At 38.9% G+C, this 26226-nt stretch overlaps 1 protein-coding gene across 5 annotated transcripts in view; it reads right to left on the bottom strand.

The window, feature by feature from the left end:
* LOC137602135 (RNA-binding motif, single-stranded-interacting protein 3-like) overlaps positions 1 to 26226 on the bottom strand; it is a 139245-nt gene that overhangs the window by 7619 nt on the left and 105400 nt on the right. For all 5 annotated transcript variants that reach the window (XM_068324749.1, XM_068324746.1, XM_068324748.1 and 2 more), the window contains 4 exons: positions 13600 to 13706; positions 9485 to 9528; positions 3616 to 3712; positions 898 to 948 (listed from right to left, as the gene is read on the bottom strand). In XM_068324749.1, the coding sequence (XP_068180850.1) occupies positions 898 to 948; positions 3616 to 3712; positions 9485 to 9528; positions 13600 to 13706 (299 nt within the window). The remainder of the gene's footprint in view (positions 1 to 897; positions 949 to 3615; positions 3713 to 9484; positions 9529 to 13599; positions 13707 to 26226) is intronic.

The raw sequence follows: 26226 nt of genomic DNA, 5'->3' as shown, positions 1-26226 counted from the left end.
TTAAGTAATCAGATGGAACATAATAATAATTTCTCACATTTTACTCAGACATTCCACCAGAATGTGACACCCCAAGTGACATTTAAATGGTGCTCGTGTAATTGACATGGCACCAACTTATGAACCTTTGCACAAATCGTAATGCAGGAAATTCTTTTGATTGTTATTTTGTAATAAAAGAAAACCTAAATTAAAATTTGCACATATATAATCTATTTTAAAATAACTTTAATTGTACAAGGAATACAAATAGAATATTAAAAGAAAGAAGAAAAAATCTTTATTTTGTCATTGAGCTTGCAGAGCACATAGGACACACACACAACAAGAATGTATTTCAATTCAATGGAAATTTAATTTCATTCAAATATAATCAAATTTTTAATACTGTAATCAGCATCGACTAAAAGCTGAATTGATTACTACTGTATTTCACCCGTGGAAGTCAAATTCCTACCCGCGGTTTTATTTCCAGCCAGCAGGGGGAAACCTTTTTTCGTGGTTTTCAAACTGCTCCGCTGAGCTGAATCAGCAGAGCTGGACCCAAACGCTGGGATAAAGTTTTTCCCTGGTCCAACCTCATTTTGACTTTCTTAACATAACGCTTTACATTTGTCAGAAACTGAGGGCCATTTTATTTTATTGTTTGGCTTACTGTTCTGAACAATTACGGCATTGTTTGCACGCGTATTTGAGTTGATAAAATCTGTGATTACTTTGAGATTAGCAGACTGAGAAGAGCATGAAGAATAAATAATGAGACATGTTTATACACAGAGATGAGGTGGCAAACAGTGTTGGCAAATGGAGAAAATGATTCCACTGGGAAAAGATGACAAATAAAAAAACAAAAAATGAAATTAAAAAACCCCAAAATGAGGTGAGTGAGACACATACCGTAGGTTGCATAACATACTGTTGGTGTGGCATCCAAGATGTACTCTGGACCTGTGGACAAGAAAGGAGGAGACAAAAGGTGAAGACAGGGGAGGAGATGCAGTGCAGTTGAAAGTGATGAAATCGAAGATGAAGAAGGAAGCAGATAGAAGAAACAATGAGTGCAGGAAGAAAAGGAAGGCAGTGAAATATGAAGTAATTAAAGGAGGGGATGGACATGAGTGGGAAGATTTAGAAGGGAGGTCAGGGAAAAATGAGAGGAAAGGGATGTTCAAAAAGAATATTGTTATACGTGGATAAAGGATTGAGGAAGTGAGGGAATAAAGAAAGACTACTGGCAGACAGAGTGAAAGGGAGTGGAAATTAATCATTACATCAAGTCTATGCAAGCCCATTTTGGAGCCTCAGTCCCTGTGGTAGTGTGTCTTAAAGAATATTACGGTGGTAACTGAGGGTCCGTGTATGTTATGTCGTAATTATAAGAGGATATGAAGACCACAGAGAGCAATACAGACTAATAATTACTGCTTCACAGTGGAGGTTTCATCATCAAAGCCTGTCTTGGCTACAAATCACTACTTTCATCTTTTGGTGCTACTCACTCCCCAACCCTAACATGAGTAGGAACAAATCCCCAAAGACCCCATTTCCACACGTAAGAACCCCCACTTATTTATAGTAAAATTGCATGGTAATTATGTGTATATGCTCGATCACCAGACACTCACCTGAGTATGTCTACCTATCTGTTTATGGACGTTTTTTAAATTAGTTTAATTCTTCCAGAGAAACAAGAGGATGTGGTTGTGTCTCTAAGTGTAATTGGCCCTTATGAAGGTGTGTCTTTGCATTTGTCTTTCTCATTTAGCGTTTCACACAACCTGTGGCGGGGGACTGCTATTTGTTCTAAAGTCCAAGTGTTTGGTAAACTGTCGATAAACTGAGCCAGTCTCTCGTAGAACTAAAGCTACCAAGCAGTGACACAGGCATTGGTTTGGTTTGTGTGCCTGGAATAGTGAGGGTGTGACACATGGGAACAGACAGAGGGAGACAAAAGGAGGACCGGTGCCAAAGAATGAAAGATTAATCGAAGAAATGCTGCAGCAATATGAGCTTGTGTTTTATCAATGCTAGACTAAAAATTGCCTTGATTCAAGGGAGCTGACTCAATTTCTGTATTTAAGTCCTCCCTGACCTGTGGTGAATATTAAGAGACTAGACAACCGTGAAGGTTTATCAACATTTTTTTTAATTTTAAAAATAACGCATCAAAATTGCTGTGAAAGACGTGATAAATAACTGATTCTGGACCCGTGTAAACAATATATTATTTTGATAGAGAGTAAATCATTATTAAATACTACTAATCTTTTTTAATGAATTTTAGAAGATAATTATACCATTATTAACTACAGCATGTGTGCACATGTGCAGACAAGTGCTGCCAGTTAGTTCCAAATATGAAGATTTTTACTGATTGACATCATGATGGAGTGATGGTTATCACACTGCTTCACAGCAAGAAGGTTCTGGGCTCACATCACAACCTGAGGCCTTTCTGTGTGGGTTCCCCCCAGGTTCTTCCAGCATCCTGCTGCCATCCACAGACATCAACCATGCAGATGATAAATTAAACTAATGTTATAAATATAGTGACAGAAAATACTCTTAATTAAACATAAATTTGGATGTAGATGAAGTTATGCTGTGCATTCATTTCACATTCCTATCAAATTTCAACCAAAGTGATATTTTTTATGTTTTGCTTCTAAATCATTTAGAAGATAAAACCCGGCAAGATGCTTTCAAACTTTTATCAGACCAGCCCTGTGTATTGGCCTCAAATCTCCATCCACTGCTAATGAAAACAGAGATGTAAAACAAAATTCCAGAAATATACTCTTGCTATTTTAAGAGGGCTATAATTGTCTTGAACAGCTTATCACTGTGATTGTTAGCAAATGGCAGTAAAGCAGGAAGAAATAGTGTTTTTTTTCTCAACTCCTTTCAGCTGTCAGTGGTTACACATTTGGTGTATTAATGAGCATTTAAAGCAGCAGGATGCTGTACATGAGACTGACTCAAAGTAGAGCCCAAAACCTCTTTTTGTGGCAGTGAAGGTCAGTGAGGAACGGTTCATTGATGTGTTTTTAATAGTCAACCCTCCGAGGAACATAGCAAACAAACTACATACGCATGCTTTATCTACACAAACAGAACTTTCTGAGGAGTTATTCATTCTGAGGAGTTATTCACTTTCTTTTCTTCTGATCTTTGTTGACAATTAGAAAACAGAATAACTCCAGATTTTAAAACCAGTGATCTACTGAAGTAAAGTTCTGCTGCCATGGAATTCTACAAAGCTGATAATGTCTCTGAGGAGGCTATTGCCATTTTGTTGCATTATATGCTCTTGGGATGTCATACTGGACTTTGAAAATTTGAAATTTAGTTGCTTCATTTAACTGGCCACGACTGGCCACGAAAGCTGCAAAGTCCAGTTTCTGAAACTTGAACTTTGATGCTTTGCATTTACTGAAATAACCTGTAATTTAAAAAGACAGCAAATGATGAAACCATCATTCAACCCTAAAGTCGTAAATACGGACACCCCCTATCATTTATGAGACACTCAATTTTCCGTTGGCTGTCCAAGATAAATTTTAGAGCCCCCACAGGCCCCCAAAAGCTTTGTCTCACCCAACAAATTTCACCCACCTGATACGTGGAGACAGGCGAGGCAGCGATGAAGGGTGTGATTGATGTCTGTGCAATCATCCGATTTGTGGAAATGCTATATGGTGAGGAGTAGAACCTATGAAAGCAAATGAGAAAAAGTTTGAACACCCAGAAGTGTGGTAACACTGAACCAAAATCACTTTAAACAATATTGACCAAATTTATCAGCAGGAAGCTTCTGTGCACAGATGCTCCTCAAAATGTAGCCACATGCAAACCTCTTGACTTCCAACCACTCAGTACTCTATAAGACACGGCTGACATATGGATTACAGATCAATCACAGAGGCTGTCATGGAAACGGCTCCACACTGAAACATTTAAGCCCATCTTTCCATGAAACCTGACCGAAATACACATCATGTTACATTGTAGTCTCCTGCATGTATTCATAACAATGAATTTATCCCCTTAATGTAAGTGGCTGAAACATTTTAACAGTACATTATATATTCCCGCCTACGCAATTCAACCTTGGAGGGCATGCTGCATCTGCATTTTACTCTGCTTACTTCACTCTCTTATACCTTTGTCTGTCCTTCTGATCTTGCTCCATCTCTTTTTTTTTCCCCGTTTCACCCCCTCAACTCTGCAAGGGTAGAATGGTGTGGTTGGCAGTGCTTTATTTATCTTTGTGTACCTAGAGAGGACATGTTTCATCTGCCAGGTCGTGTTGCTGTGCCCGATCGATCCCAAAGTGTCTGTTGACTGAATAATGCAGCAAGGGACGGGAGAAAGAGAGGAGAACGACAGAGACAGATAGAAGTCCTCCTCTACCTCCTTCTCCAACACAGTAATGAACAAATTAAACATCATGATGTGCAATTTGGGGGAGAAAAGTAAGAGAAAAGTGCTTAAAATAAGTTATGCCAAACTGCTGTTGATAAATATGTTGGTATTTAAGATTTGTTAAGTATTATATGTAAAATAAAATATGGATTTAATGTAAGTATTACATGGCTTTGAAAGAAATGAGAAATGTTAACACTCATATGTTTGAACATTACAGTCCAGGCCCTCTTTATTCATATTATTTAATCATCTATATTGGTTTATCGATTGTTTATTCCTTGGTGTGTGTATAAACCCTTTTTTAATTCCACTCTAATTTTGTGCAGAGTCCTGCGAGTATGAACAGAAGAATATAGAAACTCAAATATTCCTCCAGCTAAATAGCTAATATTATGAATACAGATTACACATACAATTATTCTAGGTTGTACTGCAGTTGTTTCTGTCATTTTACCTCACCTCTTGTCTTTTATTAACACATTTGTCCTGTCTCACTCTTCATCAGCCTCAGCAATTGTTTAAATAGGGTTGGGAAGCAAAGCAGGAAGAAACAGTCACACAATGACAGTCACCGTGATGAGGAGAGGCTCGATAGGAAGGACGAGAACGGAGAGTTTGAGTTTGTGAATCTTGATCTTTTCCACTCTTTCAATTTACTTGATCATTCATTTTAGATCATTGAGTCTTTTTTTCCATGTAGTTTGAAACTTTCCTGAATGACTGCTGTTTCATTAACCACTTTGCTGAGATAAAAAGAGCCAACATTTGCAATTCACGATAAAGTACAGAAACACTTTCTTATGAAGTGGATATGCTCCAAATGTTTGGAGATTTTTCTATGTTCTTTATTTCTCCTTTCCACCAAAATTCCATAAAGTACTTTTTAATTGTACTAATAGCAATTTAAAAACTACCAAACGGATAATCTACTGAAGCAACAATTTGGTGGAATAGGAATTTTGTGGAATGGAAATGATAAATCAGTCTGAGCCCACCTGTTGTTTCATGTTTATAAACATGAAACAACAGGTGTATAAATATGAAAAAAGAAGCTGTAGTTGAAATATGTGTTGTTAATGAATTTGAAAAAATGAGTGACTGGGAGGAATACCATCTATGAATTTATTTCAGCTTAACATCTAGGTAACTTGTTCCTGCCCTGTCTGTTATCCAAAGCTATTTCTTTGCTCGCCGTGCCTAGAATAAAAACAATGATTTATGTATTTTCCTGTTTTCATTTTTTAAATGCGATTATTTGCTACGATGCTGCTTCACTGCAGGCTTTTTACATGTCCATCATGTCAACTAACTCTTAGTCTGTTTCTGGAGTGGCAGAGGACCAGAGAGCTACACTTTCTGAACTGGAGTGTCATGTTAGAAGAGAGATCTTTTGTGGCTGAGACCTACTCCCACTACTTCCACAAATGACAGAATATACGAGATAAGGGGACCGCTTTCATCAGACTAGCCCTCTTATGTTTTACATTTATTGTATTCCAGTGGATCCCAATAGGCTCTTGAGTGAGTACACTGCTATTTTTACTGTTTTCAGGGCACAATCCAGCAGATGAGGAGCACTCCAGTTAATAAGGAGGAGGCAAAGCTTGACCTGTTGAAGAGCAAGGAAGCCAAGGGTTCAGAGAAGATGGTGTTTGCCAATGGTGCAGATGAACTGGCTATTTGGTCATTTAATGGAAGACTACAGTATGTCAATGCTGGAGTTATGAAGATATCACTGCCACGACATTTGAAGGTGTTGAATGAAAAGAAGTCGTCCCAAATGGCTCGTCCTCCTCTGGTCGCTGAGGAAAGGAAGAGAGTTCAAAGATTCTTCCAGTGAATCAAGGCTTTGCTTCGTTGCTGATGTCATCCCAGTGTAAAAGACTGATTCCTTCAAAATGAGTGCAAACTCCTTTGTAGTAGTTTGTAGGGATGAGCGAGTACACCACTATATTCAACTATTTAATTATCTGTATCCGTATCTGTACTCAGAATGGGCAGGACTTGATCTGGAAATGGGTGCGGTTTGACCGGAAATGGGTGGGGTAGTGCATTATTTTAAGTCTGAAATTGATATGGATTGATCAGAAGTTGCTTTATCTATTATTTATTTCAAAACTACTTACAGAACAGCCTAAAAATTGAGATTCAAATCAATGTTTTTGATCACAAAAGAAAGAGAACTATTTACAGAACAAGTTTTTCATGATCTCAGAACATGAATATTCTTAAGTGTACGGATGAATATTTACAGACCAGCTACAGAATTGAGATTCAGTTCTTTTAATCACAATATTAAAGAAACCATTTACAGAACACGTTTTTTATGAACTCAGAACATGAAGCGTATTAATGATTACAACACATGCAATTGTAAATTATTAACTACAAAGTGTGCATGAACAAAAAATGCCGTACACAACACAACTTTCTAACGTTTTTGTCTTCGTTTTCTTTTTCATTTTTTAAAATTACTTTTAGAGAAAGAGAGAGCAATAGAGAGACAGAGCAAGTGTGTGTGTGTGTGTGTGTGTGTGTGTGTGTGTGTGTGTGTGTGTGTGTGTGTGTGTGTGTGTGTGTGTGTGTGTGTGTGTGTGCATGTGCGTGCTACTTAACAGTTAAAATATCTATATAGTACACATATTATTAATTTGAACTGAAGTGAGAAAGTGTCAAACTAAGAGCAGAGATTCTCTGTTACATCCGACTATGTCAGTGGTCCCCAGCCACCGGGTCCCGACCCGGGTACCGGGCAACACAGAAAGACTGACTTTGTTTTTCTTCATTGATTACCAGTCTAAAGATATTTTATTTTGAAAAGTGACGTCTGTGCGGAATGACACACAGACGAACGCAGGCATCTGTTCGGCTTGACAGGTCTCGATCACGTGACTAGGTTACCAGCTATTACCCCTAAATTAAGCACCCACAACTGCGCCAGTGTTCTTGAATAAAGTCAAGGCAGATTATCCTGAGATTGCCCAAAAAGTATTGAAAACCTTTCTTCCAAATCCAACATCCTGTCTTTGTGAAGCGGGATTTTCTGCAGTGACCGTAAAGAAAACCAAACCAAACTGCAGAGTAGACCGGACGTCCAGAACACACTTCAGGTGTCATTGTCTCCTGTTACCGCTAGATCAGCCGTCCCCAACCACTAATTCTCATTATTGTCATTATTATTATTTGATTGACTTGGGGTGGCACGATAAAAAGTTATAATATGTACCCTGGAAATTAGAAATAGAATAAAAAAGAAATGGGACATGTTAGTCAACGAAGCAGCATAGATCCATCTTTTTGACTTTAAAAATAATTTATGACTTGCATTAGAGCTACTGTATTACTGTCACTGATGAATACAAATGAAAGAATGAAACTTTGTTATTCAATATGGTTCTGTGATTGTGTTTATCGTATTTTTCATTAGACTGATGTGTATTGAAAGAGCAAAATAGTAGGTGGAGGACAGATCCAAGGTTATTGATGGAGGCTATTAGTCCTGAGCAGCACACTGTCAATAGGGACTCCAGCACAGCTGTATAAACAATACAGTAAACATGTAATTGTGGACAGAACATTACCAGAGGATTGAATTCAAAACCTCACTGTGATTCACTGGTGTCACGTGGCTGCGCTGTCAGGAGTTTGCCCTGAAAAATTAGCGAATGATTTAGTGTTGACCTCAGTGACTTCTCAGCAGAGAAATGTGGGGGAGCTTGCTAAAATATGTATGTGTGTGTGTGTGTGTGTGTGTGTGTGTGTGTGTGTGTGTGTGTGTGTGTGTGTGTGTGTTTTTGTGTGTGTGTGTGTGTGTGTGTGTGTGTGTGTGTGTGTGTGCGTGTGTGTGCATGTGTATGTGTGAGCAAGAGAGAACACATGTTTCCAGTAACATCAGATTGGCATCAGACCCTGAAAACCAACCATCCTCAAGCTGGACTCACAAACGTGTAATTGATTCTTACCCTCATCTTCTCCTCTGGCTGGCTTTATTTTTTCTTTGCCCTGCTCTTGACCCAAGCTAGCCCTCCTTTTTTAACCAGCTCCTTTCCTTCCCGCTTTTCATCTCTCTAATTAGTGGCATTAGCATTTTATAGTCATCTAGTGCTTTGCCGGAAGGAGCTCAGACGACCTCAGAGGAGAGGTTGGAGAGGGCTTGAGAACACCATGCACCATGTGTGTGAGAGCATCACCTACACACACACTTACAGGAAGACACCAGCGATGACTGAAAGAACTGTGACTAATTGTGAACGGAGAAGAATTGAGGAGCTAGACAGGGCAAAAAAAAAAAAAGGGCGTAGATCAGGAAGACGAAATTTGTATAAAGAATTAAGAATGATGTAAAAGGAGCAGAAGACAGCGTAATGAAAGCAATGAGATTTTCAAAAGAGTAGAGCGCAAAATGACAGCAGTAACAAAGAGGAGGAAAAGGTAAAGTCAGGAGTAAAAGTAAAGAGGACTGAGTCGACAAGAATGAGAAACTGAGAGCTGGAGGGAAGCGTCTCCTGGGATCGCATCACCAGCAGCATTCCCAGCAGATAGGACCGATCTCCAATTTCCCACTGAAACAGGCAGACACTCAGCTCTTTATGTTCAGCCTGAGAGCACTGCAGATAGCCCCGGCTGACGAAAGTCTTACAGCGACACTGCAACAACGGCCAAAATCCCTGCGTGCAATCAGAACCCACGTGTCTGACAGCTTGCATACTTAAGTGCGTAAATAAATCTGTTGTCTGCATCAGTCGGATGTGAGAATAAGGGCAAGAGACAAGGAAAACATGTCAATGGCTTGTGAATCCTGTATCTTTTTAAATGCATGTGAGTCTGATTACTTTCACGCACTTGCTCTTAAGCATGTTGCTGTAGATGGCTCGTGACGTGCAAGTTCATGCCAGTCATAAAATCTCACAAAAAGAGGGCAAAGTTGGAATTGGAGCTTTTATGTTCATTACTTTACAATGTTTTTATGGGGACTTTGAATCAGTGGTAAATTTTGCAGTTCCCTTCTGTTGTAGAGGCAGTTTGTAAATCTGAGAAGGAAAGGAGTTCAACCTACCCATTCTGCACGGCGGTGGGATCATACGTCAATGCCATACCGCTCTGGAGAAAGATATTAAGGGAGAAACATGTAAAGGTTCCAATACTTCATGTGCCTTTGGAATCACTCCCTTTTACTCTGTCTGTGAGATTGCATTCACATTTGCTTCTGAAAAATTGTCAAGTCAATAAAGGTGATGAACTGAGGGGTGACAGACAGAACTGTAGGAAAGTATGATATTCTTTATACAATATATGAACAATGAACACAAATGCTTGCGTGAACACAAATGAGTGGGATAAAATGACATGATTAACAAAGAATAATTGATGACATGCTCAGTAGTAGAAAAATCTACAATTAAAAGCAATTATGTAAAATGAAATTATTCTGCATGATTGCATGCGTCTGTGGACGACTCTGTACTTATGTTCAAAAATACTCAAAGATAGGGTAAAATAACCATAAAAGGGCCATTGTTGGGCTGACAAGAGAGACATAAAAACACAAAGAGAGTCTAGTTCCACACACTCAACAGTAATTTAAAGTTTTCTTTCTCATATCTACATTTCTCATCTATTTCTTCTTAGCACTTCATTTTACAGATGTGGTTTTGGTGTTAGGTTGTTTTAATTTGATTTCTTTTAAAGTTAACTAAAAATTAGTTGGAAGTAATAACTATGAGTGTGCTCAATAAAAATCACATTTTTCGACTGATTGAAGTGACTTTCACCAACTGATTTAACACCTATAGATAAAGGTGGAACCTATGCACACAACAGGTCCCTTTTACACAGCATGCCTGAGGTAGAACTGGATCTTTACTGTGTCGTGCTGTTCTGTATAAATGTGTTACACCATTCAAGCTAATGACAGGATACACTATCATATAACAGGGAGGTAAATTATTATTTTGGCATGTTGCTCCAATTCTTGGAAAACACTGTCTGACACGTTATACGTCACATTACACGCTGACACTGCTGTGTTACACAACTTTTGTTTGGGAAACATTGATTCACATTTTAAAAGCACAAACTGAAGTGGCATTGGAAATATTTTGGATTCAGTGAAGATTAGGAGTTAATCACAAATGTATGGGTTGTGTTTTTGTCACACACAGTCAGTACTTGTTGTTACAGCAAACATCTGCACCTTCGGTAAGGAAACTGACAGTAAAACATATCAACCAAAAAGTGTTTAAACAGGCCCAATTTCAATTTTCTCAATGCATCGGCACATTTTGAAACTACAATTATTGAAATATGGCTTCTTTTTATGCCTTTCTTTACTGTTTTAACTGTTTTGACACGCCACCCCTGACACAGTCATCATGTTAAACAGTATATCTCAGTTACTAAAAGTATGAGTCAGTATACAGTGCATATATAGGATATCATGTCAGTCAGTGATTTTCTAACCCGCTTAATCCGGTAACGCAGGTCGCGGGGGAGCCGGTGCCTATCCCGGCAGTCTCAGGGCACGAGGCAGGGGACACTCCGGGCACGACGCCAGTGTACCGCGGAGCCACTTAGAGACAAACACTCATTCACATACACACTCACTCCTACGGTCAATTTGGGACCGGCCAATCAACCTGAAGCGCATGCTTTTGGAGGTGGGAGGAAGCCGGAGAACGCGGAGAGAACCCACGCAGAGAGCATGCGAACTCCGTTAGCGGCGCTAACCACTGCGCCACTGTGCCGCCCTATATAGGATATAATTATGATATTTATATAGCAGTGTTAGCTCACACTCAAAGCTGCTACAGTTTATTTAGAATTTTCTACTCCTCCTCTTCTCTTCCTAGTTCCTATTAAGTCAAAAGTGTTTCATCAAGTGATACTATTCCGCTTGACCCCCCCCCCATCATGTTCAGATGAATGGTACAGTAGTTTGAATAAGATTTCCATCCATTTGACTGCCTCTTGGCAAAGCATGGAACAAACTTAAAATCATAACAGCGCTTTTAATGCCCTAATATTTGTTAGTTTCCTTTTAACATCCCGCTTCAAAGCGGTGATGTATTGTAATTGTCAGTAGTCGTGTGTTCGTCTGTTCGTTCGTCCGTCCGTTCGTTCGTCGGTCCACCAAATATCGTTGCAACAGTTGCTGATAGAAAGATGAAAGATGAAAAAACACATTACTTGGGCGGCAAAGGGGATGAAAATGAGATGATGACCTTGACCTTGAGAAAACTAGGTCAAGGTCAAATTTCAGCTTTTGTACATTCAGGAACCGGATAAGATAGAAAGACGAAGGAGAAGGCCAGTGTGAGTAAGACCGTACATCAAAACCTGTGCTGGACGAACACACCAACACTGACAATTACGTCATCGCTTCGCAGGATGTAACAAACAAAGGTACACAAACAAAATCCCAAAGGCATAACAACAAAAATTCAGGATGAACTGATTACTCTCCATCTCTCCAAGTACAATAAACATGCTTAAATTTTTCAGAGGTTTAGTCAGGGATTTATAGTCATTCTATGTCTCTTTTAATGTTTGTTACTCTTAGAAAGGCATTTCATGAAGCCAATAATGTTATTATGTAGCTCTGTGTATGTTAATGTTCCTCTGTGAGTACTTATGTACATACAGTATGTAGGTGTCTTTCTATGTGACATGTACTCTTGCCACGCTTCCAAGGCCAGACTAATTTAGGTGTGAGGGGTTCTGGGAAATAAGGATCGCATGACTGCAGCAATACCTTTCGAAGCAACTTCCATAACCAGACATCTTGATTAAACAGTCTGGACTCAGATACTTTGGCTCTGACAAATACTGAACTTCTGAAGACCAGGTAAAATGTTGCTTCTCAGGAAAATGTTTGAGGAATCCCAGTGAAACCAGGAATCTTTTTTTAAAAATTAAATTGTATTATTTACTTCATTTGTGTCAACTAGTACATAAAAAACATAATTAATAACACTCCGGCCTTGGATACAAGCCTCTATCCTCTTTATGACAAAGATGAATTTGGGGCATACATGGTGGCATCTTGATCTTGTGGCTGGGACGGCTTTTTTTCCAGCTCACTGTAATTTCAACCTGGTGCCATTTACTGTCAATTCACCACTCTGCTCTTTCCCAACCGCTATGTAATATGAATGTCGGATGAGTGTTTAAAAGTGTGGGGTGAGGAGGTGGAAACATTATAACTCAATTTCCCTTGTTCTGTAAATTAAAGCTTCAGCAACGACACTAACAACTTGTGCATTGTGCAGCAGTCGATCTGCTTTATATCTACTGCTTTCATTTATGGAGATGACAGACTGGAGGAGGGAGTTTCAACAAAGCCTACTTGGATTCCTGAAGACCTAGCATTTTAAATTCAATAATTCAACCCAGAGTGCATTATTGTAAATGTAAGCTGATAATGACTCCATAGGGGGGCCTGTCAAGATACTGAAACTTGCTAAGAAAATGCAAAAAAGGAGTTGATGTCAAAAGAATCATCAACCGGATTTGTTCTTTATCAAAATTAAGGTTCTGTCACATTTTACAGTGTAATCAGAATGTGCTCATGTCTCTGAATATTGGTTATTATGCATTTTCTAGGAAGTTGATGAGGTTTAAAAGAGGTTTGTGGATATACTTAACTCATAACCATAACTAAGTTGGAGTAAGCGGACACAGGGTATTTATTCTGACACTGAGAAGTGAGAGGCTGCTGCAGATTTATGACACGTCCTCTGTTGCATAATTCTGCCAGAGGAAATCTTCCATGTAGCTAAAAAAAAAATGAAGAAAGAATTCTAACCCCTGAAAATGATATATTATAATGTAGTTTATTTTAATGGATTTATAAAACCCTACTTATCTTTATAAATCTGAGAACAAATTAATATCTCGCAGTTAAAGGTAATTAAGAAATATTATCGAAAATTTAATATCTAGACTGTCCTGTTAGTGGATGAGGTGATACAAGCTGGGGGGGGGGGACTTTTAGTTTAGAAGCTTGCCAGCAGGGTGGATTTATGGCTGGGACAAAACAGCGAGAAGGCTCTGGGTGCAATTTGTGACATTGTGCCTGTTTGTGTGGTGTTAACGTGTTCTCTTTTTGTAATTATATAATATATATGGTTTAAAATCACCAAACAATACAAAACAACACCTTTTAAGCCTCACCTCTCCCTCCCGTGTCCACGGTCGGCCATTCTGGGGGTACTTTATCTGGGTTTGCCTCTTCTTCTGGCCTCCGTCAGCAAACTTGCACAGTAATGGCTCTGCAGGAGCTGGAGAGCGAGACACATTGAGGGGAAATGAGGGCAAACAAAAAAAACCCAAATGGATTAATCATCTCGGTTGCTGGAAAAGGTTAATTTCATGCATAAAGTTAAAAGTTACATTCCAAAGATAAGCTATAAAGGGAACTTGTTATGGTTGGGTTTCAATAGAAACATAAAATATTTGAAGTGTATCTGAAAACAGCACTTCACCTCTTAAATTTATCACCTCCATCCTTTATCCAAACAATTAAACAACATAACTTATCACACAATCTTGGCAAACCACACCACCCTACTTCAACAAAAGGACTCTAAATAATAGAATCAAGGCCATGAACTGATCATCAAAGCATGGTGACCACAGTTCAAACAACAAGTCAAACAGGAATGCCTTCTTCTTCTTGTTTTCATTTTGGCTTTTCCCTTCAGGGGTCACCACAGCTAATTAGTTGCCTCCATCTAACCCTGTCTTCTGCATCCTCTTCTCTCACACCAACTACCTTCATGTCCTCTTTCACTACTTCCATAAATCTCCTCTTTGGTCTTCCTCTAGGCCTCCTGCCTGGCAGTTCAAAACTCAGCATCCTTCTACCAATAGATTCACTATCTCTCCTATGGACATGTCCAAACCATCTCAGTCTGGCCTCTCTGACTTTATCTCCAAAACCTCTAACATGTGCTGTCCCTCTGATGTACTCATTCCTGATCCTATCCACCCTGGTCACTCACAGAGAGAACCTCAGCATCTTCGTCTCTGCTACCTCCAGCTCTGTCTCCTGTCTTTTCTTCAGTGACACTGTCTCTAGACCAAACTACATCGCTGGTCTCACCACAGTTTTGTACACCTTTCCTTTCATTTTAGCTGAAACTCTTCTATCACACATCACACCTGACACTTTCCTCCACCCGTACCATCCTGCCTGTACACGCTTCTTCACCTCTTTTCCACACTCTCCATTGCTCTGGACCGTTGACCCTAAGTACTTAAAATCCTCCACCTTCTTGATCTCTTCTCCCTGTAGCCTCACTCTTCCACTTAGGTCCCTCTCATTCACACACATGTACTCTGTCTTACTGCAGCTGACCTTCATTCCTCTCCTTTCCAGGACAAACCTCCACCTCTCTAGCTTCTCCTCCACCTGTTCCCTGCTCTCACTGCAGATCACAATGTCATCTGCAAACATCACAGTCCATGGAGATTCCTGTCTAACCTCGTCTGTCAACCTGTCCACCACCATAACGAACAAGAAGGGGCTCAGAGCTGATCCCTGATGCAGTCCCACCTACACTTTGAACTCCTCCGATACACCTACAGCACACCTCACCACTGTCTTACAGTCCTCATACATGTCCTGCATCGCTCTCACATACCTCTCTGCCACTCCAGACTTCCTCATACAATACCACAGTTCCTCTCTGGGCACCCTGTCGTGAGCTTTCTCCAGATCTACAAAAACACAATGCAGCTCTATCTGGCCTTCTCTGTACTTCTCTATCAACATCCTCAAAGCACTGTAGTACTCTTTTTTGGCATGAAACCATACTGCTGCTCACAAATGCTCATTTCTGCCCTTAGTCTAGCTTCAACTACTCTTTCCCATTAGTTCATTGTATGGCTCATCACCTTTATTCCTCTGTAGTAGCCACAACTCTGCACATCTCCCTTGTTCTTAAAAATGGGCACCAGCACACTTCTCCTCCATTCCTCAGGCATCTTCTCACTATCTAAGATCTTCTTGAACAACCCAGTCAGAAACTCTACTGCCACCTCTCCTCAGTACTTCCAAACCTCTACAGGTTTGGAAGTACTGAGGAGAGGACCGACTGCCTTTCCACTCTTCATCCTCTTCAACGCCCTCCTCACTTCATCCTGACTAATCTTTGCTACTTCCTGGTCCACAACAGTCAGCTCTTCTAGTCTTTGTTCTCTCTCATTTTCCTCATTCATCAACTCTTCAAAGTACTCTTTCCATCTTCCCATCACACTACTGGCAATTGTCAATAGACTTCCATCCCTATCCTTAATCACGCTGCACGTCCTTCCCATCTCTGTCTCTCTGTCTTGCCAGCCTGTACAGATCAGTCTCTCCCTCCTTACTGTCCAACCTAGCATACAAGTCATCTTAGCCCCTTGTTTGGCCTTTGCTACCTGTACCTTCACGGTACGATGCATCTCCCTGTACTCCTGTCTACTCTCCTCAGTCCTCTCAGTGTCCCACTTCTTCTTAGCTAACCTCTTTCTCTGCATACACTCCTGTACCTCCTCATTCCACCACCAAGTCTCCTTGTGTACGTTCCTTCCAGATGACACACCAAGTACTCTCCTACCTGTCTCCCTGATCACATTAGCTATAGTTGTCCAGTCATCTGTAAGCACCTCCTGACCACCCAGAGCCTGTCTTAACTCCTTCCTAAAAGTCATGAAACACTTCCCTTTTCAGCTTCCACCTTCTCATCCTCTGCTCTGCCTTTGTCCTCTTCATCTTCCTCACCACCAGAGTCATCCTACACACCACCATCCTATGCTGTTTGGCTACACTGTCGCCTACCACTACTTTACAGTCACTGATCTCCTTCAGATTACACCGTCTACACTACAATGTAGTCTACCTGTGTGCTCCTACCACCACTCTTATAGGTCACCCTATGTTCCTGCCTCCTCTGGAAGAAAGTATTCACTACAGCCATTTCCATCCTTTTTGCAAAGTCAACAACCATCTGTCCTTCTGCGTTCCTCTCCTGAATACCAAACCTGCCCATCACCTCCTCATCACCTCTGTTACCTGCACCAACATGTCCACTGAAGTCTGCACAAATAACAACTCTCTCACTTGTAGGTATGCTCTGCATTACTTCATCAAGGTCCAACCAGAATTTCTCCTTCTCAAACAGGAATGCCTAATACGCTAAAGAAGAACACACTCCTTTCCTGGACCACAGACAGAGAAAACATTAATTACAAAAGAGATTAGGTGAGTGTTACCCTGGTTTAAATGTTTAAAGTAATTAAACTAAGCAAATTTCTAATCTTACTTCTACCTGATAGGCTACACTCTCAAACACCCCACAATCTGCAATGGAAGAAGTCCTCCTGGGGCGGAAACATCTTAAAGCAAAACACTTTGTTTTGTATCTATGCATTTCATTTTAAAGGCATAATTTTACTATTAGTGAGACAGCAAAGAGATGTGGAGAGTGACTTCTGTTGGAAATATTTCAGAATAGTGGGACTCAAAAATATTATCCTGACATGAACAGAGAAGTGAAGCAGCTAAGACATTTGATGGCTAATGTAGGCAGACATGTGACACACAATATTCTGATGTATATCTATTTATGGTGATCTTTGACACAAGGGCACATTTCTTGGATGATTTTTAAACATCACATAAATATGCAAACTCAGTGGACAGTTTGGATTAAGAGATTATAGTGTATTAAAGATTTTTGAAATTAAATTAGAGAAAAACAACTGGTTGATTATTCATGTTGAGTTACCTTGGATTAGATTACATACTGTGGAAATCTGAGAGGTCATGTATACAGGTATAGTATACCAATTACAAGTGAGACAAGAACATTGAATATGACACTTAAAAACATACTGAGAGCAGTTTCCCTCTTTTAAATTAGATAAATATTTCTAAAGTTGAAAAATATGTTGAAACTAAATGCAATATTGTCACACCGACAATTGTTTTGGTTTCAACCTGATGCAGTTATAATGAACACCCCTTAGCTTTAATGCATTTATTTGTCTACAAAGACTCAGCTAAATCATTTTAAAAGAGGCTTTCGATCGAATCTGTTTCATTTAATCAGTAATTACTTCATTCTCCAAAGAAATTCAAATCCCAATCACTACTATTTGGGTGTAATTAAGTTTTTAGATCATATAGAATACTATGAGCTATGATTATTTAGACATGCAAGTTATGCAAGTTAACCACACATTTTGATGGGTGGCTAATATTTTTAGTCATTATAAATAACCTATGATCACACCTGTTAAAGTACAGCTTACATGAACATCAATAAAACACTTCCTGAATTTAACTGCTATCGAAGCTTTCCAACACCTTTGTAAAAGTGATAATTGGATTGATCACCCTTTTTAAAAAAAAAATAGAAGTACAGTATGTGATGGAAACACTGTAGAGAGCTCTTCTTGGCTGACTGACGATTAAAGGAGGTGCTTTCTTTACTTGCATGCAGCAAACAGACATGTGCTAATGACAACTACAAACTAGGAAGAGCATTTCCTGACAAATGAACACAATTATTTCCGATCTGGAAATGCTATCATCTATCAATTATTTTTGACTTCTGGACTAATTTAGAGTTAGTGGAGATGTCGAGTGTAAATATGCTATTCAGCTTTAATGTCACTAAGCAATACCATTATCAGGCTTCACGTATGCCTAAAGTTCACAAACATATTGTCTGAATTTGTCTTAAGGCAAACCCACATGATGTCGGAACTTTTTGAAAACGCAACTTTTTTGTAGCGTTTACGCCTTCCGTCCACACAACAACAGATATCCGGAATGAAATCATAACTTTTTGAAAATGCTGGCCAAGGTGGACTTTTTTGGAAATACTGGGTCTGCGTTGTCGTGTGGACGCTGTATCCGCAAATTTTTTTGTCTGGGGGGCGTGTCTCTGCGACGAAAACTGCTGTGACGTCATGCATGTGACCCGTGTCTACATGTACAAACGGAGCTAAAACCGGCTAGTTTCTGACGTATAACAGCTCCATGTCGAAGATGCATTGATAAACATGCTTTGCACTTAAATATTTGTTCGTCTGTTTCTTTATTTATGTGTCATAAAGTTTATATATGTATTTATTTATTCATTCATTCACGTTCCTCGCCAAATACGCCAACGCCAGTTCTGGGTCAGACTGGGACGCCGTGCCTGCTGGTGGAGAACTCTGTGATGGAGGTCGTCCTCCAGGAGGAGCAGCGTGAATGTCCACACGTCCCGGTCCTCTCTCCTGTCGTGCTCGGAGTTGTTCTGCTTATCAACGCACTGATTTGTTACATGTGGACGGTGATCCTTTTGAAAACGCATTTGGACGCAAACCGTTTTCTATGCAGGGTGAAAGAAGTTTCGTTTTCAAAAAGTTCTGTCACCGTGTGGACGGGGCCTAAGAAATTTAAAAAAAAAGACAGCATGAATGTAAGCTGAAGTGAGTTTATAATGGTCTACTAAATTGTCTCTACAACCACATTACCATGAACAAGTTGTTACTTGGCTGTTTGTTTTGTACTCATTAGCCATGACCCATGCATTTCAAGGGAAATCAAGATCGCACAAGCAAAATTATGCTTAATGTTTGAGACTGAATTACCAAACAATATGGACACATTTCAATTATATCTTTTATTTTGTGACTAATTGCCATATAATCACAATGTTACACTCAAGAGTGAGGTTTACCATTTTTATTGACACTTCAGAGATACTGATCTCACAATTGCTATGTGGTTACCTGAAAAGCACATCCCTTCATATAATAATGTGTGGTTATAAATCCCAAGTTACACAATTGCTTTGAGTCCTTTAAAAAACAAAGCAAAAAAAAAAACAGCAACAAACAAACAAAAGCTTCACCTCAGTAAAAATGAGAAGCACTTTCGGCATAGACAAGGCAAGTTAATTGGGAATGCCCGGGGCCTTGATGGCCACTCCAAAAGGTAAGTAAATGAAGTTACACAGAGCCGTGTAATTACACAGACCCTTGAAGCACTTTACCATTAAAATACAGTGCACCCTCGCGCATCCTTGAATCAAAACTCACGACTTTACCTCATCGCAGATTTTTGTAGGCAGTCACGTGGCACCGTACGTGCATTCTATTGGCTGACGGCATCCGGAAGTGTGCTATGTTCCGTGAGTCTCGGACTTACATGAGACACAAAAGTGTTTTAAACAGTCGATAAGAGTGCGGCAAAAGGTAATACAGATAGAAGGTGGTTTAATATCGGTATGGGGAGGGTTCATAAACGTTTAAATTACCCTAAATAATAATATAAATAGTTTGTTGCTTTTCAACTTTTAGTTGTCTCTGTGAGATCTTTTTCAACCACCCTCCTCTTGTCCTCCAGTCTTTCTCATCTGCCCCACCCATTCAACACCTTCTATACATTTACAGTTTTGTGCAAGTGTGTATGATGCACATCTTTTTCACCGCAAAACTTAGGGTTAAGGTTAGGGTTAGGGTTAGAGTTAGGGTTACTCTGATAGGTCTGGTGTACAGTAGTGTCCTTATGAAAAACAATCACACTGTTCAGAGGGCTGAGATTTACATTACAGGAAATAGACAGTTTCTGAAAGGATCCCTGTAAAGAACATGATTTTTTGTTGCTAAGGGGGTTATTATATAGGGTAGCACTAAAGCAATAAAATAGGTTGAATTCCTCTCACTGCATAAGCTGACTTCTTTGCTCCATATTAGTCTTAGAATTGAGCTTTTACCTCTCAAGCAACAATGTAAAAACTGCCCTGTTTTTCTGCTTGTGTTTCAAATGAATCAAAGGAACCATGAATATTAAGCAAATTAGTTAGATAATGCATACTGTACAACAGCACAAGGTATGTAAGTAAATAAAGAATGGCTACAAAATATTGAGGTAAAAAAGAAAGGGAACTCCAAAGCAACTACCCCCCTTCCCACCAAAAAACAACAATCCAAAATAAGTGAAATCTTGTTTTTAGCTTTCAGCCATTAGCCTCTGACACTAAAGTCAGAAAAAACTAAATACATTTTGGTTTAAACAATTTTATGTAGTGGTCTTTGATGGATTTGAATGAAGAGCATTTTCTGATGCTGACCATTGAATCACTTATATTTTAGAGATCGATGATTTCTCTAAACTATAAATTGTAGTATCATAACTGGCATTCTCTGTCATCGCCCCGGTAATGTACTGGTGAAAACAGGAATCAACGGAAATTGAGTTTCATTCCATTCCAGTGAAATGCACAAGAGTTGACCCAATGTGCTTTTTGGGTACATCAGGGAAGGCATAACTGTTTACATGATTTAGAAATGCAGATCAAGTTTATAATACTCCATAAATACAGTAAATAATCTATTTCCTTCTGGGGATCAATATAGGATTATGATTCTGGAGTACAATAAAACAACCAAAGAGGGCGTAAAAAAGGAACTAACATTAATTAAAAACAAGAGTAAAGGCATGTCTTGAGGTTACATTTAATACTGGCCCTAGAGTTAAATGGTTTGATATGGAGTGACAGGGAGTTTTGGGGCTACTACAGAAAAGGCTTCCTTTTGTTGTTGACCTGATCTTGGAGTGCAGTCGGTGGATGAATCTGAAGATTTTAAAAGTGAAGAGGTTTACTAGTTTCTGCAACATTGTCCTTAAATATGGGAAACACAGGAGGACGCACAATCACACAATCATACTCTGCATAAGCCTGAGAAGCAGTGACAGCATTCTGCTGCTGTTTATGGAGAGAAAGCATATTTTTCTGTACCTTCTCTAAGTGCCACAAAAAATGAGAAGACATGCCTGCTGATCTAAACTATTGTCTGTCTCTTCTCTATGTACATGAAAAAGATGTATCTGTTTTGAATCTAAAGCGTTATTTTAAGCACCAGGCTCATCAGATAGACAGCATAAGGTTTGTGGTTTTTAAACTGAAGTGAGGCGGAAAATCAAGGACATTTACTGTTTAAAAGAGTTATGTAATACTATCAAATAGCTCATCCTGAGAGAGCAGAAATAAAATTGAAGTAATGATGCGACAGATACTTGAGAATGAAAAAGAAATGAGCTTACTGTCATTTACTCTTTTAAAATCCAGAAAGTAATGACAAGTTGTATGTCCCTTTTAAAAAAAACAGGACAGCCAGGACACTAACTTTATTTCCCATTAAATCCTCCCCTGAGATCCATCTGCATGCACACAGGCAAATATTTACACACCCAACATTGTTGCTGCGAGATGTTTTTATATCAGAGCTTGTGAAATAGTTCCAGACATGAAACACTGGTGCAGTGCTACAGGCCACTGTTTTCATGTACACACACACACACACACACACACACACACACACACACACACACACACACACACACACACACACACACACACACACACACACACACACACACACACACACACACACACACACACACAACATTAATAATGCTTTTGCTTCTGCTGAATTTTTGCTTAGAGCTAATAGGCACATACAGTAGATGGAGACAGTTGTGTTTCTTCTGTCAGTGAGTGATTCACATTTGTGCTTTCTTGGACACCTGCAGTTTAATCCTTTTATTATTTTTAAATGTGACATGTCGGATTATCCTGTTTTGGTTTTACATTATAATACTGCCAAAATAAGACATAATATTGAAGACACTAATTGTTTGAGCTGTCTGAGACAGCAAACTTGCCGGAATAATAGTAAGAATAAAACCAAACACAGACAACACAAAACAATTTCTAAAACCTGTGTGTGTGTGCGTCTGTGCTTGTGAAAACACACCATTATATCTGAATATAACATTGGAGATATGCTTTCTTTGTGCCCCTTGTGGTACCACACTTTACCACACTCCTATGTTGTTAATATTCAACTTTAGCACTTGGCTTTACAGAGTTTGGACACTTCTGCATAGTAAGTTGTCTTTTTCCTGAAAAGCCTGATGTTTACAATCAGACACATGAATCTGCATTTTGCACAATAATGATACATATGAAGGAGCTCATCCAGGGTGTACCCCGTAATGATTATGATCATCTTGTCGTTAACAAGATGAATGAATGAATATGTAAATTTATATTCACTTTTTTTGACAAATTTGTTAGAAGGTTCAATAAACACTTAAGTTAAAAAATGTTCTACTGTAGCTATTCTGGCATGATAAGTGAATACTGTAAAATTAGCACCATAAACCAGGGTTTTAATTGGAAAATCTTGAAAGGATAGCTGCTGGCCATTATTTAATTAGGATTGGGTAAGTTAAAATCAGCCAGTGACGGACTTTTTTTGTGATTTATTCCATTAAAACAGCAACTGGACCGCTGATGATACTTTTTATATTCATCTAAAAGTCCATCTGTAATTTAACTAGAGAACACATGTTTGGTGAGAAATATAACATCACATAAAACCTCTGTCATGCTGCCATTCCTTCGCAATATCATAACAACCAAACACCTAAAGTACTTCTGTTCTCATTATATTTCACAACAACTTACAGATTAATGCCTAGTTAATGTCTACAGTGGCAGAGTTGTCTAAGAAAGAAAAAAAAGTATATTTTTATATTCTTCATATTCCTTATATTCTTTCACAATCACACTGAAAGGTCATAAAAACTGCTGATGACAAATTGAACAATTTATATTATTTATTCCAAGGCAGTACAAAAAACTACACATCATCAATAGATAAGATTACCTGCAGAAAAAGCTGCTTTAACTGCTGCATCAGATTAATTATTCAGCTCGCTTTCACAGTTACATTACTACAATCTGTTGCAATTCACAAGAGGGCCATAAAGGAAAGAAGGACATTTTTAATTGTCAGCTTGACCCCTGCTGCTGTCAGTCCGATGGGTCTGGAACATGAAGTTATGAATTCCTGATTAAACAACGTACATCTGTTCCCCCAAAAGGTGTCAGATCCACAAATGTTAATTAACATAGTTTCGGGAAAATATTTGAAGATCCATAGAGTTCAGATATGTAAATACATATGGATCGATTTATAGCACTGATGTTAAATTTTCTTAAAATCTTAGTATCATGTTAGCAAGAATTGATAATGTAGATAGAATTGGCCATTTAGAGGAGTTTTGTGATACCAGAAAGATTCAGGTTGGATACACAGCTAGGATAGACACAAAAAAGTCTGATCTCAAAACTGGCATATAACTCATAATGACATTATTCTAGCCTTTTTAATATTCAGGTGAGCGAAAATAGAGAAATCTCAATTGACTCTGAATAATAATATTTTGTATTATAGAGAGCGTACTGGGAGCCAGTGAGCTGGTCCACCACATTTTACTCCATGTATTTATGAGTAAAAAAATAAAATATACTCTAGGTATAGAGAAAGGGCCCGAGGCAGTACATGTGTGTTAATCTTTCAAGATATCTTATTGTAAGTTTTTTGACGACTATAGATACTCCTTTTGCATTTTTTTGCTGTTAATCATTTATCTTGTGTTTCAAGCAAAATGTGAATTCCTTGATTTGCCATGCAGAATAACACGCCTGTGATTTTCATTCCTATTGAGAATGTGCAAACTACAAATAGTGAACAAGAACACCCCTGGGCTCTTGCAAACACGCACACACAGACACAGACACAGACACACAGACACACAGACACACAGACACACGCACACACAGACACAGACACACAAACACACAGAGAGAGAGAGAGAGAGAGTGTGAGAGAGAGAGAGAGAGAGAGAGAGAGAGAGAGAGAGAGAGAGAGAGAGAGAGAGAGAGAGAGAGAGAGAGAGAGAGTTACTGTTGAATGTGTTTTCTGTAGTCAGTGTTATTAAACAAGATAAATCGTTGCTAAGAGCTGCAAACTTGACAAGGGAAACTCATTGAAGTGAACAGAGAAAATAAAAGATCACAAACTGGCAACAGATTTATTTGTAGTCATTAACCAAGGCCTGCAGTAGTTAATTGGCCAGTTTAATTTATTCTTCGGTGTCTCCTGGCTCACATGGTGAACTGCTTCACTTCTTTTTTTCTTAGCCTCTCTGGAGAAAACACTGTTACGTCCTGCCATTGTAGAGGGATGAAGATGTATGAAATAAATGACATGAGGAGTCACATCACCAAAGGATAGTGTTGGATTTAGTCTTGCTGCATGTGGCGAATGACAAGATAAAAAAAGGACAGAGAGTACTTCCTTGATAAGGAGAAATGAAATGAGTTTAATCTGTGGCATTTTGTGGCTAAGTGACAGAAAGTGAACACACTGTGAAGAGTGAATCATCCTGTTACCGCTGACTGGAGCTGTGGGATATTGCTAACCAAACTGTGTCAACACAGACACTCCAGCAGAGCAAACAAACATATCCATCCCCACTCTGCTGACAGGGACACAGGAAAAGGAGTTGGAGGGAAAATCAAAAAGGAGAATGTTTCCTAGAAACAACAGATTACTCCAAACACCAATATAATGGTGCAATAGTTTTAGTTGTCTCTGTGAGAAAATAGAGATATCATGCGAAGAACCCAGTTCATCAAATGGGAAAATTTTATTTTAAGGAAATGAAAAAAAAAAAAAAGGAATCAAATCCATACCCTGGCAAAATGAAGAATCCCTGAAGTGGCCTGAACGGAAAGCTGGCTTCCTTATATTTAAAATGATCGGCATACAAGAGCGCATGATCTATTTATTATTCATTCATTCATATTCTTGATAACGAGACAATCATAATTGTCTTGTCTTCAGCTGCTTATCTGCTTTGTGGGTCAAGGGGTTGATGGAGCCAATCTCTGTTGGCTACAGGGAGAGACGGGGTACACCCTTGACATGTCACCAGGGCATCACAGGGTCACACATAGACAGACAACCTCTCACATACACCTTCAAACACATGGTCAATTTAGAGTGATTAATTCACCTAAGCTGTATGTTTTTGGAGGTGAGCGGAACCCCGGGGCCAGGAAATATGTGCACTAGGTTTGCAAATGCTATTCATAAATCTGAAAAAAAAAAAATAAATTAGATATGACTGAATATAAAATTGTAAATTGCATATAAGGGTTACTGGTTAAATCCATTATTTTAAGCTGTTTTTAGTAAAGCAAATTAAATACTGTAGTTAAAATAGAAGTGTAAAACTGATTTTTCTAAATACTGTATAACAAAATACTATGTTTGCTGCCCACCTCATTCTCAAGGTAACATTTTTACTGACGTGATATTATCATTATTGTACCCATAAAATGAGCAGTGGTCACTCTATTCTATGCTGGAACAAAAGAAAGCAACTGCTTAATATACCAAAAAATTTTAATTTAAAATCTGTTTTAATGCTGCAAGTCAAAAACAAAAAGCACTTATTCACATGGCAGATGAGTGATTCGTGAATCAGCTCTGATATCACCTGATCTGCACACTCGAGATACCGGAACAGTTATTTTCTCAGATGAAGACTCTTTGTTGGTGCCTCAACAAAGAGTCTCAGATAGTGGCTAATTTACTGCAAATAATTTTCCTATGAACCTGTTGTGTGTGTGTGACCTTTGGATGTGAGGGAGAATAATACAATAATAAGAAATACAATTAATTAATGAAGTGAAGCTGCTGTCCCTTTTGAGCAAATGGTGCTTATGACAGACATACTGTATTTATCAGTTGTGCTTCAGGGGCAGCGGCAGGTAATGTAATTAATACTTCATACTGATAACAATCACTGCATCTTCTTTGCTATTAATCAGTGTAATCTTTCTTATAATCAGACTGATCCCATCTACAGACTGCCGTCCACGTGCAATACTAGAC

Source organism: Antennarius striatus, chromosome 9 (genome assembly GCF_040054535.1).
Source record: "Antennarius striatus isolate MH-2024 chromosome 9, ASM4005453v1, whole genome shotgun sequence".
NCBI classification, from domain to species: Eukaryota; Metazoa; Chordata; class Actinopteri; order Lophiiformes; family Antennariidae; genus Antennarius; species Antennarius striatus.
Note: the sequence above shows the minus strand (reverse complement) of the source record. Positions and strands in the feature narration are given on the sequence as shown.